Source organism: Tachyglossus aculeatus, chromosome 1 (genome assembly GCF_015852505.1).
Source record: "Tachyglossus aculeatus isolate mTacAcu1 chromosome 1, mTacAcu1.pri, whole genome shotgun sequence".
Taxonomy (NCBI): domain Eukaryota; kingdom Metazoa; phylum Chordata; class Mammalia; order Monotremata; family Tachyglossidae; genus Tachyglossus; species Tachyglossus aculeatus.
The window spans coordinates 63806418-63825161 of NC_052066.1; the positions used below are offsets into that span (position 1 = coordinate 63806418).

The 18744-nt window shown below is 46.0% G+C and overlaps 2 protein-coding genes across 2 annotated transcripts in view; both read left to right on the plus strand.

Annotated features, from left to right (window-relative positions):
• LOC119937121 (collagen alpha-1(I) chain-like) overlaps nt 1–18744 on the plus strand; it is a 163464-nt gene that overhangs the window by 26005 nt on the left and 118715 nt on the right. The gene's annotated exons all lie outside the window — the stretch shown is intronic.
• LOC119926707 (leucine-rich repeat-containing protein 31-like) lies at nt 8414–16899 on the plus strand. Its single transcript, XM_038745024.1, has 3 exons — nt 8414–8606; nt 14860–15027; nt 16568–16899. The coding sequence occupies exons 1-3, from the start codon at nt 8414–8416 to the stop codon at nt 16897–16899; spliced, it is 693 nt and encodes a 230-aa protein (XP_038600952.1).

The following is an 18744-nucleotide window of genomic DNA, read 5'->3' on the forward strand; positions in this document are numbered from 1 at the left end:
AGACTGTGAGCCTATTGTTGGGTAGGGATTGTGACTATCCGTTGCCGAATTGTACGTTCAAGTTCTTAGTACAGTGCTTTGCACAAAGTAAGTGCTCATTCAATAACACTGGCGATGATGAAGTACCATTCATCGATTCTTTTATTCTAAGTGTGAGAGGGTACGGGAGTTGGGGACTGGAAGCCGGAGGCCAGGAGTCAGCTCTGGATTCGCTTATTTTCTCTTCATCCTAACGCTTACCACAACACTCAGCACCAAGCTAGGACTGGATCAATACCAAGATTACTAGAAAGGGAATAGGATGCAGGAGTGGGTGTAAGAAAAAGAAGAGAAAGGACAGAGAATTTTGGAAGGGTGAGTAAGGGGAGAAAAAGGGGAAGAAAAAAGGGCGGGGCTGGAAAGAGAAAAAGAAAACAGGAGGGAGGAAAAACAGCCTCTAAATAAACACAGCCTTTCCCAGAACTCTCCAGCTACAGAGAAACGAATCTGAAACTGAAATGCTTCTCTTCTGAGTGAATTCCGCAGCCTCCTCCACCCCTGCTCCCCCAAAGCAGATTTTTAATATTTTCCCAAACAGGGAAGTTCACGGGGGTTCATTCATTCATTCAATCATATTTACTGAGCGCTCACTGTGTGCAGAGCACTGTACTAAGTGCTTGGGAAATACAAGTTGGTAACATATAGAGACGGTCCCTACCCAATAGTGGGCTCACAGTCTAGAAGGGCGAGACAGACAACAAAACACATATTAACAAAATAAAATAAATAGAATAGTAAATATGTACAAGTAAAATAGAGTAATAAATTTGTACAGACATATATACAGGGGCTGTGGGGAGGGAAAAGAGGTAAGGTGGGGGGGATGGGGAGGGGAAGGAGGGAGAGAGGAAGGAGGGGGCTCAGTGTGGGGAGGCCTCCTGGAGGAGGTGAGCTCTCAGTAGGGCTTTGAAGGGAGGAAGAGAGCTAGCGTGGCGGATGTGCGGAGGGAGGGCATTCCGGGCCAGGGGGAGGATGTGGGCCAGGGGTCGACGGCAGGACAGGGGGAGAACGAGGCCCAGTGAGGAGGTTAGCAGCGGCAGAGGAGCGGAGGGTGCGGGCTGGGCTGGAGAAGGACAGAAGGGAGGTGAGATAGGAGGGGGGTGAGGTGATGGACAGCCTTGAAGCAGAGAGTGAAGAGGTTTTGCCTGATGCGTAGGTTGATTGGTAGCCACTGGAGATTTCTGAGGAAGGGAGTAACATGCCCAGAACATTTCTGCACTAAGATGATCCAGGCAGCAGCGTGAAGTATAGACTGAAGTGGGGAGAGACGGGAGGATGGGAGATCAGAGAGGAGGCTGATGCAGTAATCCAGTCGGTATAGGATGAGACATTGAACGAGCAATAATGATGGCATTTGTTAAGTTCTTACTATGTGCCATATCACGAAAGCTTCAGAGCACTGGTTTCAGGGCAGAACCGAGGGCTGTCTGACCTGGGCGAGCCGACCTCCTCCAGTTTCTGACCCGTACTGGCTCCCTCCAGTCTTCAAACTTAGGAAAGCAGGTTGGTTTAATGGAAAGACACCAGTCTGGGAATCAGAGGAGTTGAGTTCTAATGCTGGCTCTGCCCCTTGCCAGCTGTGTGACTTTAGGCAAGTCACTTCACTTCTCTGTGCTTCAGTTTCCTCAGCTGCAAAATGGGGATTCAACACCTGTTCTCTCTTGTAATTATAGATTTTAAGCCCCATGTGGGACAGGGCCTGTATCCAGCCTGATTACCTTGTAATTATAATAATGATGATGATGGCATTTTATTACTCTATTCATTTATTTATTTTGCTTGTACACATCTATTCGATTTATTTTATTTTGTTAGTATGTTTGGTTTTGTTCTCTGTCTCCCCTTCTAGACTGTGAGCCCACTGTTGGGTAGGGACTGTCTCTATATGTTGCCAACTTGTACTTCCCAAGCACTTAGTACAGTGCTCTGCACACAGTAAGTGCTCAATAAATACGATTGATTGATTGATTACTATGTGCAAAGCGTTATTCTAAGCGCCGGGGAGGTTACAAGGTGATCAGGTTGTCCCACGTGGGGCTCACAGTCTTAATCCCCATTTTACAGGTGAGGGAACTGAGGCACAGAGAAGTTAAGTGGTTTGCCCAAAGTCACACAGCTGACAAGTGACCTCTGACTCCAAAGCCCGAGCTCTTTCCACTGAGCCACGCTGCTTCTCTACCCCAGTGCTTAGAACAGTAGTGCTAGTAGTGCTAACCAAATACCATTAAAAAATAAAATAATAGAACCCACAACTCTGCTATAAACCTGTAGGGCTCACAGAAGTTTTTAGTTGAGGCTGGGCTATCTCGGCCATATTTGTGTTGAGGTGAGGGAGTTACAGGAGGGGTACAAAGGTTGAGCGCTACAGACCTGCTTGAGTGTTTATAATCCATTAGATTGTCAGCTCCTCCAAGGCAGATCCTTGGTACTGTGCTTCTAGAGAAGCAGCATGGCTTAGTAGAAAGAGCCCAAGCCTGGGAGTAAGAAGGACCCGAGTTCTAATCCTATTTCTTAATCCTGTTATTTCTTAAGCACTCACTGTACTATGCACTGGGGTAGACACAAGCTAATCAGGCTGAACCCCGTCCCTGTCCCACAGAGGGCTCATGGTCTCAGAAGGAGGGAGAACAGGTAATAAATTCCCATTTTACAGATGAGGGAACTGAGGCCCAGAGAAGCGACTTGCCCAAGGTCACACAGCGCAAGTGGCAGAACTAGGATTGGAACCCGGGTCACCTGACACCCAGGTCTGGGCACTTTCCACTAGGTCACGCTGCTTATCGTAATAATAATAATAATAATAATAATAATAATAATAATAATAATAATAATAGTTTCATTGTCTGGAATAAAATGTATTCTTTAGGAAATAGTGCTAATAATCTTTTAAAATATTATAACAATAACTAATATTATTAGTGGTGGAAGGAGGTCGTGTCCCCCAGAAATTGAGGTGTTCCCGAGGGAGGAAGGAGGGTGAAAATAACTGCGGTCAACCCAAAGAGCTTCCATTTTCACTTTATTGACTTTCGCAGTCTTGAGGCAGAGACTTTTTTCCAGAGGAGTTAGATCATTTGCCTTAAGGTAACTAGTTGGTTTTCAAGTGTGGCAGTAATGATGGCAGGGAAAAGCAGAACAATCTTTTGACATAGGTGGTGCAGATGGAGCTGGGAGGTTTTAAGTTAAAAAAAAAGGGAAAAGGATAAAGGAAAAGAATGAAAGAACCAGAAAGGACAGAAATCAGCCAAAATCTTAGGCCCCACCAGTTTTCAAATCTGTTTCAGGATTCCGTATCAACAGTTGTAACCAACTGCAACCATCGAAGATCGTAGCTTTGTCTTTCTGAGGAGAGGCTGGTGGAATTTCCAAAGACGGGGGGTCACAGGTAGACTTGATTTTCTGGGAAAACTCTCACTTTGGTTGTGGAATCTCTTGAGACCCCCCTCCGGGCAACTGGACAATCATAAGAATGGTGGATTTATTCACAATCTGATAATGCTCGAATGTTTTCTTCATCTCCAGCGTTTGATCAGCAAATATCAGCGTGAAGTCTTTAGCATCTAAGATGAAAAAAAGAGGGAAAATGTTTGACTGTGAGAGTTTAAATGCTTAGAACAGTGCTCCAGCGCTTAGAACAGTTGTAAGTGCTCAACAAGTATTATTATGATGGTGTTTGTTAAGCGCTTACTATGTGCAATGCACTGTTCTAAGCGCTGGGAGGGATACAAGGTGATCAGGTTGCCCCACGTGAGGCTCACAGTCTTCATCCCCATTTTACAGATGAGGTAACTGAGCCACAGGGAAGTGAAGTCACTTGCCCAAGGTCACACAGCAGACAATTGGTGGAGCTGAGATGAGAACCCAGGTCCTTCTGATTCCCAGGGCTGTGATTTTTTCTACTAGGCCACACTCCTCAGACAAGCAAGATCTGGTAAGCCCCTAAGTCTGCAAGTGCCCCCACCGGGCCGTAAAGCTCCCTGAGAGAAATCCATCCATCCATCCATTCCCAGTGGCTTTAAAACAGTCAATCACCTTGCCCCCTCCTCCCTCGCCTCGCTACTCTCCTACTACAACCCAGCCCACCCACTTCATTCCTCTGGTGCTAACCTTCTCACTGTATCTCGATCTGGTCTGGTCGACATGTTGCCAACTTGTACTTCCCAAGAGCTTAGTACAGTGCTCTGCACACAGTAAGCGCTCAATAAATACGATTGATTGATTGGTCTATCTTGCCACCGACCTCTCGCCAACATCCTACCTCTGGCCTGGAATGCCCTCCCTCCTCCTATCAGACAGATAATTGCTCTCCCCCACTTCAAAACCTTACTGAAGGCACATCTCCTCCAAGGAGCCTTCCCTGACTAAGCCCTTTTTTCATCATCATCATCATCATCAATCGTATTTATTGAGCGCTTACTATGTGCGGAGCACTGTACTAAGCGCTTGGGAAGTACAAATTGGCAACATATAGAGACAGTCCCTACCCAACAGTGGGCCCACAGTCTAAAACGGGAAGACAGAGAACAAAACCAAACATACTAACAGAATAAAATAAATAGAATAGATATGTACAAGTAAAATAAATAAATAAATAAAGAGTAATAAATATGTACAAACATATATACATATATACAGGTGCTGTGGGGAAGGGAAGGAGGTTCCTCTCCTCCCACTCATTCATTCAATCATATTTCATTCAATCGTATTTATACTGCCTTCTGCGCCGCTCTTACTTGCTCCTTCATTTGTCCTCCCTCCCATCCCACAGCACATATGTATATATCTGTGCCTATAAATATGTATATATATATATATATATTTATGTGTATTAATGTCCATCTCCCCTTCTAGACCATTTTTCTCAGTTTTCTCAACTGTAAAATGGGGATTAAATCCTACTCCCTCCTACTTAGGCTGTAGCGTCATGTGGGACAGGGACAGTGTCCAACCTGAATTCATTCATTCATTTATTCATTCAATTGCATTTATTTTTTGTTAGTATGTTTGGTTTTGTTCTCTGTCTCCCCCTTTAGACTGTGAGCCCACTGCTGGGTAGGGACTGTCTCTATATGTTACCAACTTGTACTTCTCAAGTGCTTAGTACAGTGCTCTGCACACAGTAAGCGCTCAATAAATACGATTGATGATGATTTATTGAGCCTCTTGTATCTACCCCACTGCTTAGTATTGTACTTGGCACATGGGAAGCACTTAACAAATACAGTGATAATAATAATAATAATCACAATAATAATAGTTTCATTGTCTGGAATAAAATGTATTCTTTAGGTAATAGTGCTAATAATTTTTAAAAATATTATAATAATAACTAAAAACTATTATTATTGTTGACATTGTTACCTAAAGAATGCAGTTTATTCCTGACAATGAGTAAAGTGGCAGTAACTCAGCTTGAGGACAGTTAGGATTTAAAGCCAATAATAGCCAAACTTTAAAAACAAAAAGATAAACAGATAAAGGATTCCCTTTCCCCAAATTAAACTCCTTCTCTCCATCTAGATAGTCCCTGTGCCAACCGAATAAGGAATTTTCCTTGGATTTTAGTCACGCTCAGCCGAAGACAGATTTGCCGTGGAATCTCTCCTTACCTTTACCACGAAGGACTTTTTCAGACACAAGCTTTCTGAAGCCCTCCACCGTGGTTCTTTTGAATTCCTCTTCGGTGGAGGCGACGTCTATCATGTAGAGCTTGCTTTTCCCCCGAATCAGACATATTTGGTAGGGCATTTCTCCCTCAGGCCACTCTCCGAGTGAAGAGCAGTGAGGATCGGAACTTCTCTTCCAGCGAAGACGAATTCTTCTCAAAGTCCCTCCACTGCTCTGCAATGCTTTCACTTTCCATTCCTTGCTCTATTGGCTTTGCAGTAGGTGGAACATATGAGCCAGAGAGCTCTGTCTGCCAAATAACAACTATAATAACATCAACAACAATAATAATAATGGTACTTGTTAAGCGCTTACTATGTGCCAAGCACTGTACTAGATAGAAGATCATCAATCCAGCGCTTAGAACTGTGCTTCACACATGGTAAGCACTTAACAAGTGCCATCATTATTGTTGTCATTAATTGTGAGCCCAAGCACTTGGTACAGTGCTCTGCACATGGTAAGCGCTCAATAAATATGATTGAATGAATGATTTGTGAGCCCAATAAGGGACAGGGATTGTCACATAGCAGTTAGTATATGCTGTATATGAAGTTCACATAGCAGACAAGTGGCAGAGCTGTCTGTATGTCACCAACTTGTACTTCCCAAGCGCTTAGTACGGTGCTCTGCGCACAGTAAGCGCTCAATAAATACCATTGAATGAATGAATGAATGAATGAATGAACTCCCAGGGTTATGTTCTCTCCACTAGGTCATGCTGCTTCTTGTCCTAGGGAAGAGCAGCGTGGCTCAGTGGAAAGAGCCCGGGCTTGGGAGTCAGAGGTCATGGGTTCGAATCCCAGCTTCGCCACTTGTCAGCTGTGTGCCCTTGGGCAAGCCACTTAACTTCTCTGTGCCTCAGTTACCTCATCTGTAAAATGGGGATGGAGACTGTAAGCCCCAAGAGGGACAACCTGATCACCTTGTATCCCCCCCACCGCTTAGAACACATAGTAAGCGCTTAATAAATACCACCATTATTATTTGTCTTCCACTTGGAATCCAATGAGGCAGAGCCAGAGAAAGACCCTGATGAGCTGCGTGCTGAGGAAGCCACTAAGCCAAAATTTACTCCCTTGCATCTCCCCCGGAGCATATAAGCCCCCTCCCCCTTTTCCCCCAATCCCCTGCAACAGGGCTCAGTGTAAAGAGCACGATCTTTGGAGTCAGAGGTCATGGGTTCAAATCCCAGCCCCACCAACTGTCAGCTGTGTGACTTTGGGCAAGTCACTTCACTTCTCTGGGCCTCAGTTCCCTCATCTGTAAAATGGGGATTAAAACTGTGAGCCCCCCGTGGGACAACCTGATCACCTTGTAACCTCCCCAGTGCTTAGAACAGTGCTTTGCACATAGTAAGTGCTTACCAAATACCATCATTATTATTATTATTAATTCAACACCTAGTTCACCCTGTACACTGTAACCTCCTTGGGTCTGGGAGTCGGAAGGACCCAGTTTCTAATCCTGGCTCTGCCACTTGTCTGCTGTGTGATCTCGGGCAAGTCACTTCACTTCTCTGGGCCTCAGTTATCTCAACTGTAAAATGGGAGTTCAGACTGTGAGCCCCATGTGGGACAGGGACCTGATTTGCTTGCATACACCCCAATGCTTAGTACAGCTCCTGGTATGCAGTAAGTGCTTAACAAATATCACAATCATCATTATTATCACTATGATTATTATTCCAAGCATTTACTTCAGTGCTCTGCACACAAGAAGCTCTCAAAATAAATACCATTAATTGATTGATACTCGTAGTGGTAGCAGAGTCTACTGTGTACTGAGCGTCAGAGAAAGAAATTCTTACACTAAGAATTAAACATGGTCTTTGGTCCCATAAAGCTCATATTCCAAAAATAATGTGGGGAGAGGGGGATTGGTGATTCCAAATGCATAAGGAAAGATGAAATAGAAAACCACAAAAGCCACATAAAAGACGAGATGACAATAAATGCCCTGTGGCGTTGACTTTCATCGTTCATTGCTGAGCTCTTCTCAGGTGTTCTGATCAATCAATCGATGGTATTTATTGAGTGCTGACTGTGTGAAGAGCACTGTACCAAACGTTCGGGAAAATACAATAAAACAGAGTTGATAGAGCCGTGTTCCCTGCCCACAACAATTCAGGCTTTGTAGGCTTTTGGGTGAAATATGGGAAAGGGTCTGCAGGCAGAGTTGCAAAGAAAAGCCCCCATTTCTTTTGAAAAACAGAAAATGAAACAAGACACCAGTTCCTTGTCGAGGTTTATGGATGAGTTGGTGTAAAGTTCTCTTTTGCTCTTGTGGACTCACCAGCCAAGCATTTTCAAGCCTTCCTCAAACTAAGAAGACACTCTGGGTTGAGTACATGTTCTCACTGTCTTCCTAAAAGAGGACGGTATAATTTTCCAGTGACCTGTCAGTATCCTGACAGAACGTATTCTTAAAAACCAATTGGCCTGGGAGCAATTGCTACCAGATAGCTTTTATGGTGAACTGAAGGACTGTGGGAAACTCAACAATTATCCAGAGATCCTTTATCTCATTCTGCTCAATAGTAGAAGGGCAGGAAATGAAAATAGATTCTTCCTTTCCAACTCATGCAGAACAGATGAAACTTTTCATTTGGCCCAATCGTTTTTTATTTGTTATTTTTTCAAAGCAAAATCGTAGCTTTGGGGCACCAACAAACCCAACTATTTTTGCGACCCAGCGTTTGATGAGTATGTCAACAGGGTTTCATTTTAAAGCCCAGGTCATACCGTTGCTCGTGAGTCTCCGGAGCTTGAATTTATCGGCGAACAGAAACATGGGCGGTTCTTTGGAAACCCTTCTCAGCAGGCTCCGTTTTTTACCCGAGTTGAAGACAGTGGTGATCCACAACTGTGCATTAGGGATCGAATCTCTTGCCGCTCTGGGTAAGTCCCTTTCCTGCCCGACTGCAGGTAAGTGACTTCCTCTGGGGGAGAGCTCAAACATTCATCTCTTTAGGAATGTCGAGATCAAAACGTGTTTCAGGCAGTGATTACTAAAGGGCCCGATCCTTCGTTATGGAGGGAGGCCCTTTGAGTCAAATGCCGCGTGTTTCTCTGATGATGATGATGATGGTAGTTGTTAATAATAATAATAATGATGATGATGACATTCATTAAGCACTTACTATGTGCAAAGCACTGTTCTAAGCTCTGGGAGGTTACAAAGTGATCAGGTTGTCCCACGGGAGGCTCACAGTCTTAATCCCCATTTTACAAATGAGGGAACTGAGGAACAGAGAAGTTAAGTGACTTGCCCAAAGTCACACAGCTGACAATTGGCAGAGCTGGATTTGAACCCATGACCTCTGACTCCAAAGCTCATGTTCTTTCCATTGAGCCACGCTACTTCTCTAAGTACTTACTATGAGTCAAGCACTGCTAATAATATGGTATTTGTTAAGGGCTTACTATAATAATCCCCATTTTACAGATGAGGTAACTGAGGCACAGAGACGTTAAGTGTCTTGCCCAAGTCACACAGCTGACAATTGTTGGAGCGGGGATTTGAACCCATGACCTCTGACTCCAAAGTTTGGGCTCTTTCCACTGAGCCACGCTGCTTCTGTTCTCTATCTACACTCACTCCCTCGGTGAAGTCATTCACTCCTACGGCTTCAACTATCATCTCTACACTGATGACACCCAAATCTACGTCTCTGCCCCTGCTCTCTCTCCCTCCCTCCAGGCTCATATTTCCTCCTGCCTTCAGGACATCTCCATCTGGATGTCTGCCCGCCATCTAAAACTCAACATGTCCAAGGCTGAACTCCTTATCTTCCCTCCCAAACCCTGCCCCCTCCCTGACTTTCCCATCACTGTTGATGGCATTACCATCCTTCCCGTCTCACAAGCTTTGGTATCATCCTCGACTCCACTCTCTCGTTCACCCCTCACATCCAAGCCGTCACCAAAACCCGCCGATCTCACCTCCGCAACATCGTCAAGATCCGCCCTTTCCTCTCCATCCAAACTGCTACCCTGCTGGTTCAATCGCTCATCCTATCCCGACTGGATTACTGCATCAGCCTCCTCTCCGATCTCCCATCCTCCTGTCTCTCCCCACTTCAATCTGTACTTCATGCTTCTGCCCGGATCGTCTTTGTGCTGAAACGCTTTGGGCATGTTACTCCCCTCCTCAAAAATCTCCAGTGGCTACCAATCAACCTATGCATCAGGCAAAAACTCCTCACTCTCGGCTTCATGGCTCTCCGTCACCTCGCCCCCTCCTACCTCACCTCTCTTCGTCCCTTCTCCAGCCCAGCCTGCACCCTGCGCTCCTCTGTCGCTAACCTCCTCACTGTGCCTTGTTCTCACCTGTCCCGCTGTCGACCCCCGGCCCGCGTCCTCCCCCGGGCCTGGAATGCCCTCCCTCCACACATCCGTCAAGCTAGCTCTCTTCCTCCCTTCAAAGCCCTACTGAGAGCTCACCTCCTCCAGGAGGCCTTCCCACACTGAGCCCCCTACTTCGTCTCCCCCTCCTCCCCCTCCCCATCCCCCCGCCTTACCTCCTTCCCCTCCCCACAGCACCTGTATATATGTATATATGTTTGTACATATTTATTACTCTATTTTACTTGTACATATTCATTCTATTTATCTTATTTTGTTAATATGTTTTGTTTTGTTGTCTGTCTCCCCCTTCTAGACTGTGAGCCTGCTGTTGGTTAGGGACCGTCTCTATATGTTGCCAACTTGTACTTCCCAAGTGCTTAGTACAGTGCTCTGCACACAGTAAGTGCTCAATAAATACAATTGAATGAATGAATGAATGAACGAACACCATAATAATTATTATAGTAAGCCGTAGGAGTGAATGACTTCACCGAGGGAGTGAGTGTAGATAGAGAACAGAAGCAGCGTGGCTCAGTGGAAAGAGCCCAAACTTTGGAGTCAGAGGTCATGGGTTCAAATCCCCGCTCCAACAATTGTCAGCTGTGTGACTTGGGCAAGACACTTAACATCTCTGTGCCTCAGTTACCTCATCTGTAAAATGGGGATTAAGACTGTGAGCCCCATGTGGAACAAACTGATCACCTTGTAACCTCCCCAGCGCTTAGAACAGTGCTTTGCACATAGTAAGTGCTTAATAAATGCCATTATTATTATTATTACAAGGGGACCAAGAACTGACCCTTGAGGAAATCCTACAGTAAGGGGATGGGAGGGAGAGGAGGACCCCGCATAAGAGACTGAGAAAGACTGGCCGGAGAGATAAGAGGAGAATCAGGAGAGGACAGAGTCTGTGAAGCCAAGGTTGGAGAGCACGTTGAGGAAAAGGGGGTGGTCCACAGTGTCGAAGGCAGCTGAGAGGTCGAGGAGGATCAGAGAGATAAGAGGAGAACCAGGAAAGGACAGAGTCTGTGAAGCCAAGGTTGGAGAGCATGTTGAGGAAAAGGGGGTGGTCCACAGTGTCGAAGGCAGCTGAGAGGTTGAGGAGGATTAGGATAGAGTAGGAGCCATTCGACTTTGCAAGCAGGAGGTCATTGGTGACCTTTGAGAGGGCAGTTTCTGTGGAATGTAGGGGACGGAAGCCAGACTGGAGGGGGTCGAGGAGAGTGTTGTTGTTGAGGAATTCGAGGCAGCGCGTGTAGACGACTCATTCAAGGAGTTTGGAAAGGAATGGTAGGAGGGAGATAGGGTGATAACTAGAAGGTGAAGTGGGGTCAAGAGAGGGGTTTTTTTAGGATGGGAGAGACGTGGGCATGTTTGAAGGCAGAGGGGAAGGAACCAGTGGAGAGTGAGCGGTTGAAGATGGAAATTAAGGAGGGGAGGAGGGACGGAGCGAGAGATTTCATGAGATGAGAGGGCATGGGGTCAGAAGCACAGGTGGCCAGAGTAGCACTTGAGAAGAGGGAGGAGATCTCATCTGAAGATACTGCTGGGAAAGAGCTACTATGTTAATCACTTACTAGGTGCTAAGCACTTTTCTAAACACTGGGGTAGACACAAGGTAATCAGGTTGGACATATTTATTACGCTATTTATTTATTTATTTATTTTACTTGTACATATCTATCCTATTTATTTTATTTTGTTAGTATGTTTGGTTTTGTTCTCTGTCTCCCCCTTTTAGACTGTGAGCCCACTGTTGGGTAGGGACTGTCTCTCTATGTTGCCAATTTGTACTTCCCAAGCGCTTAGTACAGTGCTCTGCACATAGTAAGCGCTCAATAAATACGATTGATGATGATGATGATGACACAGTCCCTGTCCCACACGGGGATCACAGTCTTAAACCCCATTTTACCCATGATGGAACTGAGGCCCAGAGAAGTGAAATGACTCATCCAAGGTGACCCAGCAGACAAGCGGTGGAGTTGGGATTAGAACCCAGGTCCTTCTGAGTCCCAGGACCATGCTCTATCCACTAGGCCACATTGACACAGTCCCTGTCCCACATGGGGCCCAGGGTATTAATCCCCATTTTACAGATGAGGTATCTGAGGCACAGAGCAGTGAAGTGACTTGTCCAGGGTGACACAGAAGACAAGTGTCAGAGCCGGGATTAGAACCCAGGTCCTTCTGACTTCCCCGCCTGTGCTCTATCCACTAGGCCATGCTACCTCTTCCCCACCCCATTTCTGTTGCCTGATGTGGTACTGTAGAGAGACAAACCACCAGGGCAGAGTGCCAGGATCTGAAGACCGCAGGACCAGGTTTGTACTTCCCAAACCAAGCTCATTCAAGCCCAGGATGGATTCAAACCTTTTAACAAACACCCTCCAGGCGGTTTTGAGCTGTTGTTATTAATGGTATTTGTTAAGCACTTACTAGGTGGGAGGTACTATACTAAGCATTGGGGTAAGACACAAGATAATCGGGTTGGACACAGTCCATGTCCCACCTGGGACTCTCAGTCTTAATCCCTGCTTTGCAGATGAGGTAACTGGGGCACAGAGAATAATAATAGTAATAATGACATTTGTTAAGTGCTTACTATGTGCAAAGCACTGTTCTAAGCACTGGGGGGATACAAGGTGATCAGGTTGTCCCACGTGGGGCTCACAGTCTTAATCCCCATTTTACAGATGAGGGAACTGAGGCTCAGAGAATAATAATAATAGTAATGACATTTGTGAAGTGCTTACTATGTGCAAAGCACTGTTCTAAGCGCTGGGGGGTTACAAGGTGATCAGGTTGTCCCACGTGGGGCTCACAGTCTTTATCCCCATCTTACAGATGAGGGAACTGAGGCTCAGGGAAGTTAAGTGACTTGCCCAAGGTCACAGAGCCGACATCGTAGTTCAGTGGAAAGAGCCTGGGCTTTGGATTCAGAGATCATGGGTTCAAACCCCGGCTCTGCCAATTGTCAGCCGTGTGACTTTGGGCAAGTCACTTCACTTCTCTGTGCCTCAGTTACCTCATCTGTAAAATGGGGATTAAGGCTGTGAGCCCCCCATGGGACAACCTGATCACCTTGTAACCTCCCCAGCGCTTAGAACAGTGCTTGGCACAGAGTAAGCGCTTAATAAATGCCATTATTATTATTATTATTATTATATGGCAGAGCCAGGATTAGAACCCATGACCTCTGTCTCCCCAGCCCATGCTCTTTCCACTGAGCCAAACTGCTTCTCTGAAGTGACTTGCCCAAGGTCGCACAGAAAATGAGTGTCAGGGAAAGTGTCTGTTCTAACGTTATATCAAACTCTGCCAAGCTCTAAGCACACAGTAAGCGCTCAATAAATATGATTGACCGACTGACTGAGTGGAGGAGCCGGAATTAGAACCCAGATCCTTCTGATTTCCAGGCCCGGGTCCTATCCGCTAGGCCACATTGCTCCTCTAGCAGTCATGGCACGGTGGTCGAGGCACTGCCTCTTGAATATAGTAATTAATTAATTAATTAATTAATGTGGTACTTGTTCAGCGTTTCCTACGTGCCAAGCACTATTCTAAGCGCTGGGTTAGATACAAGTTAATCAAGGTGAACCCAGTCCCTGTTCTACTTAGGGCTCATGGTTTTAATCCCCATTTAATCCCCAAAACAGCACTTAACAAGTGTCATTATTGTTATTATTATTCTCTGCACCCCAGTTACCTCATCTGCAAAGCGGGGATTAAGACTGAGAGCCCCATGTGGGACGTGGACCGTGTCCAACCCGATTATCTTGTGACTACCCCAGTGCTTAACAATCCTTAGATAACTGAGGCCCAAAGAAGTGAAGTGACTTGCCCAAGGTCACACAGCTGACAAATGGTGGAGTCAGGATTAGAACCCATGACCTTCTGACTCCCAAGCCGTGCTCTAGCCGCTAAACCAAGCTGCTTCTTTAGTAGCAGCTAAAGTAGCAGTAGTATGCCCCCTTGATTTCTCCCGGTAAGCATTCATTCATTCATTCAATCGTATCTATTGAGCGCTTACTGTGTGCAGAGCACTGGACTAAGCGCTTGGGAAGTACAAGTCGGCAACATAGAGAGATGGTCCCTACCCAACAGTGGGCTCACAGTCTAGAATGGGGAGACAGACAACAATACAAAACAGGTATCAAGTCACCAGAATAAATAAAAATAAATCTAGATGCACATAATTAACAAAATAAATAGAATAGTAAATATGTACAAGTAAAATAGAGTAATAACTCTGTACAAATATATATACAAGTGCTGGAGGGAGGGGAAGGAGGTAGGGCGGGGGGATGGGGAGGAGGAGAGGAAAAAGGGGTTCAGTCTGGGAAGGTCTCTTGGAGGAGGTGAGCTCTCAGTAGGGCTTTGAAGGGAGGAAGAGAGCTAGCTTGGCAGATGTGTGGAGGGAGGGAATTCCAGGCCAGGGGGAGGATGTGGGCCGGGGGTCGACGGTGGGACAGGCGAGAACAAGGCCCAGTGAGGAGGTGAGCGGCGGCAGAGGAGCGGAGGGTGTGGGCTGGGCTGGAGAAGGACAGAAGGGAGGTGTGGTAGGAGGGGGCGAGGGGATGGGGAGCCTTGAAGCCTTGAAGAGTGAGGAGTTTTTGCCTGATGCGTAGGTTGACAGGCAGCCACTACAGATTTTTGAGGAGGGGAGTGACACGCCCAGAGTGTTTCTGCACAGAGATGATCCGGGCAGCAGAGCGAAGTATAGACTGAAGTGGGGAGAGACAGGAGGATGGGAGATCAGAGAGGAGTTGTAAGCAGGAGTTGTCGGTGTTACTCTTTTCAGCTGAGGCCTCCGTTCACCTTCCCGCACTGGAGATATTTGACCTTTCTTGGAATAAGTGTGTTGGTGGAAACCTAAAGCTGCTTTGGGAGACATTAAAGCTTTCATCCGCCCTTCGGGTGCTGAGACTGAGTAGCTGTAACCTGGAGACTGAGGATATGTCGCTCCTAGGTCTGTATTTCTTTTTATGGTATTTGTTAAGCACTAACTACATACCAGGCCCTGTTCTAAATGCTGGGGTAATACAAGGTAATCAGGTTGGGCAGAATCCCTGTCAATCAATCAATCAATCGTATTTATTGAGCGCTTACTGTGTGCCGAGCACTGTACTAAGTGCTTGGGAAGTACAAGTTGGCAACATATAGAGACAGTCCCTACCCAACAGTGGGCTCACAGTCTAGAAGGGGGAGACAGAGAACATGTCCCACATGGGGCTCACGGTCTTAATCCCCATTTTACAGATGAGGTCAATGAGGACCAGAGAAGTGAAGTGACTTGCCAAAGGTCACACAGCAGACAAGTGGAGGAGCAGGGATTAAAACCCAGGTCCTGCTGATTCTCAGGCCCATGCTCTATCCACCAGGACACACTGCTTCTCCCAGGTCCCCATAGATCTGGTGCTTTAAGCCCTGTCACACCACAATTATTATTATTATTATATCTGTAATTCATTTATTTATATTAATGTCTATCTCCCCCTCTAGACTGTAAGATCCTTGTGGGCAGGGGGTGTTTCTGTTACACTTTTATGTTCTACTCTAATTCATTCATTCGATCGTATTTATTAAGTGCTTACCATGTGCAGAGCATTGAACTAAGTGCATGGGAAATAATAATAATGACATTTGTTAAGTGCTAATGGTATGTGCCAAGCATTCATTCATTCATTCAATCGTATTTATTGAGCGCTTACTGTGTGCAGAGCACTGTATTAAGTGCTTGGGAAGTACAAGTTGGCAACATATAGAGACGGTACTTACCCAACAGTGGGCTCACAGTCTAGAAAGGGGAGACAGAGAACAAAACAAAACATAGTTCAGTCACAGAGAACAAAACAAAACATAGTTCAGTGACTGGCACGTAGTAGGCGCTTCACAAATTTTAAAAAGAGGACTGTAACCATTCTGGTTTCTGAATTTTCCCATCCCTGTAACAATCAATCAATCAATCAACCATATTTATTGAGTGCTTACTGTGTGCAGAGCACTGTACTAAGTGCTTGGGAAGTACAAGTTGGCAACATATAGAGACAGTCCCTACACAACAGTGGGCTCACGGTCTAGAAGGAAAGGTGCAAAATACCATTAAATCTTGTGTGTGTGTGTGTGTGTGTGTGTGTGTGTGTGTGTGTATTCATTCATTCAGTAGTATTTATTGAGCGCTCATTGTGTGCAAAGCACTGTGCTAAGTGCTTGAGAGAGTACACTATGGGTAGGGACCGTCTCTATATGTTGCCGACTTGTACTTCCCAGGTGCTTAGTACAGTACTCTGCACACAGTAAGCACTCAATAAATACGATTGAATGAATGAACAGGCACATTCCCTGCACACATTGAGCTTATTAATAGGAATAAATAAGTGATGAATAAAGGGAGCAAGTCAGGGTGACGCAGAAGGGAGAGGGAGAAGTATGTGTGTGTCTGTGTTGTGTTTTTTGGGGTGGCGGGAGTTTGAGGCTATTTTCAAGCTCATTTTGTTTTCCTTTTTCAGCATCCGTAATCCAAGCCGGCCACTTAGCCAAACTGCAGACAATGGACCTGAGCTATAATGACAACATCTCCGACGAAGGCTGGGCCACGCTCAGCCAGGCTCTGCTGGTCCTCAGAGAACTGAGCGAGCTGGACGTCAGCCTTTGCCCCTCGGCGTTTCGGCCCGGGGGAGCCTGGTTCAGGCACTTGCTAGATGGCTTGCCTCAAATGACCATGCTCACCCAGTTAGGGATCCAGCGATGGGTTCTCCCTGCCCCTCAGGAGGAAAGCCTGGAATACTTTAACCGAGACCACAAAAGAGATGTTCACTTTGAGTATGATGGGTTTCGGTGAGCTGGTAAATAATTATGGCATTTGTTAAGTGCTTACTATGTGCCAGGCACTACTAAACACCGTGGGTGGGGAGGATATAAGAAAATCGGGCTGGACGCCCTGTCCCACAAAGGGCTCACGGTTATACCCATCACATAAACTTGCTAGAGATTTAAAATCCTGAAAAGTGTTCAACCGTAAGCTCCTTGAAGACAGGGATCTTCTCTGCTACCTCATCATCATCATCATCAATCGTATTTATTGAGCACTTACTGTGTGCAGAGCACTGTACTAAGTGCTTGGGAAGTACAAGTTGGCAACATATAGAGACAGTCCCTACCCAACAGTGGGCTCACAGTCTAAAAGGGGGAGACAGAGAACAAAACCAAACATACTAACAAAATAAAATAAATAGAATAGAAATATACAAGTAAAATAAACAAATAAATAGAGTAATAAATATGTACAAACATATATACATATATACAGGTGCTGTGGGGAAGGAGGTAAGATGGGGGGATGGAAAGGGGGACGAGGGGAAGAGAAAGGAAGGGGCTCAGTCTGGGAAGGCCTCCTGGAGGAGGTGAGCTCTCAGTAGGGCCTTGAATTCCATTGAACTCTCCCAAGTGCTTAGTATAGGGCTCTGTGTGGAGAGTAAGAACTCAATAAATACCACAGATTGTTTGATTGATGATTCCTTCTACAAGAGTAGGACTCCCAACAAAGTGATTTCAAACCTCGACTGGGCTTACAGCTACAAAAGAATGCGGTAGCCAACACATTCACGGGCGGTGAATCCATTTTACAGTTGAGAACAAAACTCCTCATAATATACCTGAGGATGTTTTCAAAGGGCTCATTTTGGGAATTGCAGAGAAAATGAATTATAGTCTAATGGTTAAAGCTGCCTCGACTACACTTGCTGCCTCGAATTCCTCAACGCCAACTCTCTCCTTGACCCCCTCCAATCTGGCTTCCGTCCCCTACACTTCACCAAAACTGCCCTCTCAAAGGTCACCAATGACCTCCTTCTTGCCAAATCCAATGGCTCTTACTCTATCCTAATCCTCCTCGACCTCTCAACTGCCTTCGACACTGTGGATCACCCTCTTTTCCTCAACACGCTCTCCAATCTTGGCTTCACATACTCTGTCCTCTCCTGGTTCTCCTCTTATCTATCTGGCCGTTCATTCTCATTCTCCTTTGCGGGCTCCTCCTCCCCCTCCTATCCCCTTACTGTAGAGCTTCCTCAAGGATCAGTTCTTGGTCCCCTTCTGTCCTCTATCTACACTCACTCCTTCGTTGAACTCATTCACTCCCATGGCTTCAACTATCATCTCTGCACTGATGACACCCAAATCAACATTTCTGCCCCTGCTCTCTCTCCCTCCCTCCAGGCTCGCATCTCCTCCTGCCTTCAGGACATCTCCATCTGGATGTCTGCCTGCCATCTAAAACTCAACATGTCTAAGACTGAACTCCTTATCTTCCCTCCCAAACCCTGCCCTCTCCCTGACTTTCCCATCACAGTAGATGGCACTACCATCCTTCCCGTCTCACAAGCCCGAGGTGTCATCCTCGACTCTGCTCTCTCGTTCACCCCTCACATCCAATCCATCACCAAAACTTGCCAGTCTCACCTCCAAAATATCGCCAAGATCCGCCCTTTCCTCTCCATCCAAACTGCTACCTTGCTGGTTCAATCTCTCATCCTATCCCGACTGGATTACTGCATCAGCCTCCTCTCTGATCTCCCTTCCTCCTGTCTCTCCCCACTTCAGTCTGTACTTCACTCTGCTGCCCTGATTATCTTTGTACAGAAACATTCTGGGCATGTTATTCTCCTCCTCGAAAATCTCCAGTGGC

Bases quoted from the DNA above. Each gene is read 5' to 3' on its own strand.
- LOC119926707 (XM_038745024.1), top strand. From the start codon at position 8,414: ATGTCAACAGGGTTTCATTTTAAAGCCCAGGTCATACCGTTGCTCGTG. The intron at 8,607-14,859 runs GTAAGTCCCTTT...TACTCTTTTCAG, and splicing joins CGAATCTCTTGCCGCTCTGG to CTGAGGCCTCCGTTCACCTT. The intron at 15,028-16,567 runs GTCTGTATTTCT...TTCCTTTTTCAG, and splicing joins TGAGGATATGTCGCTCCTAG to CATCCGTAATCCAAGCCGGC.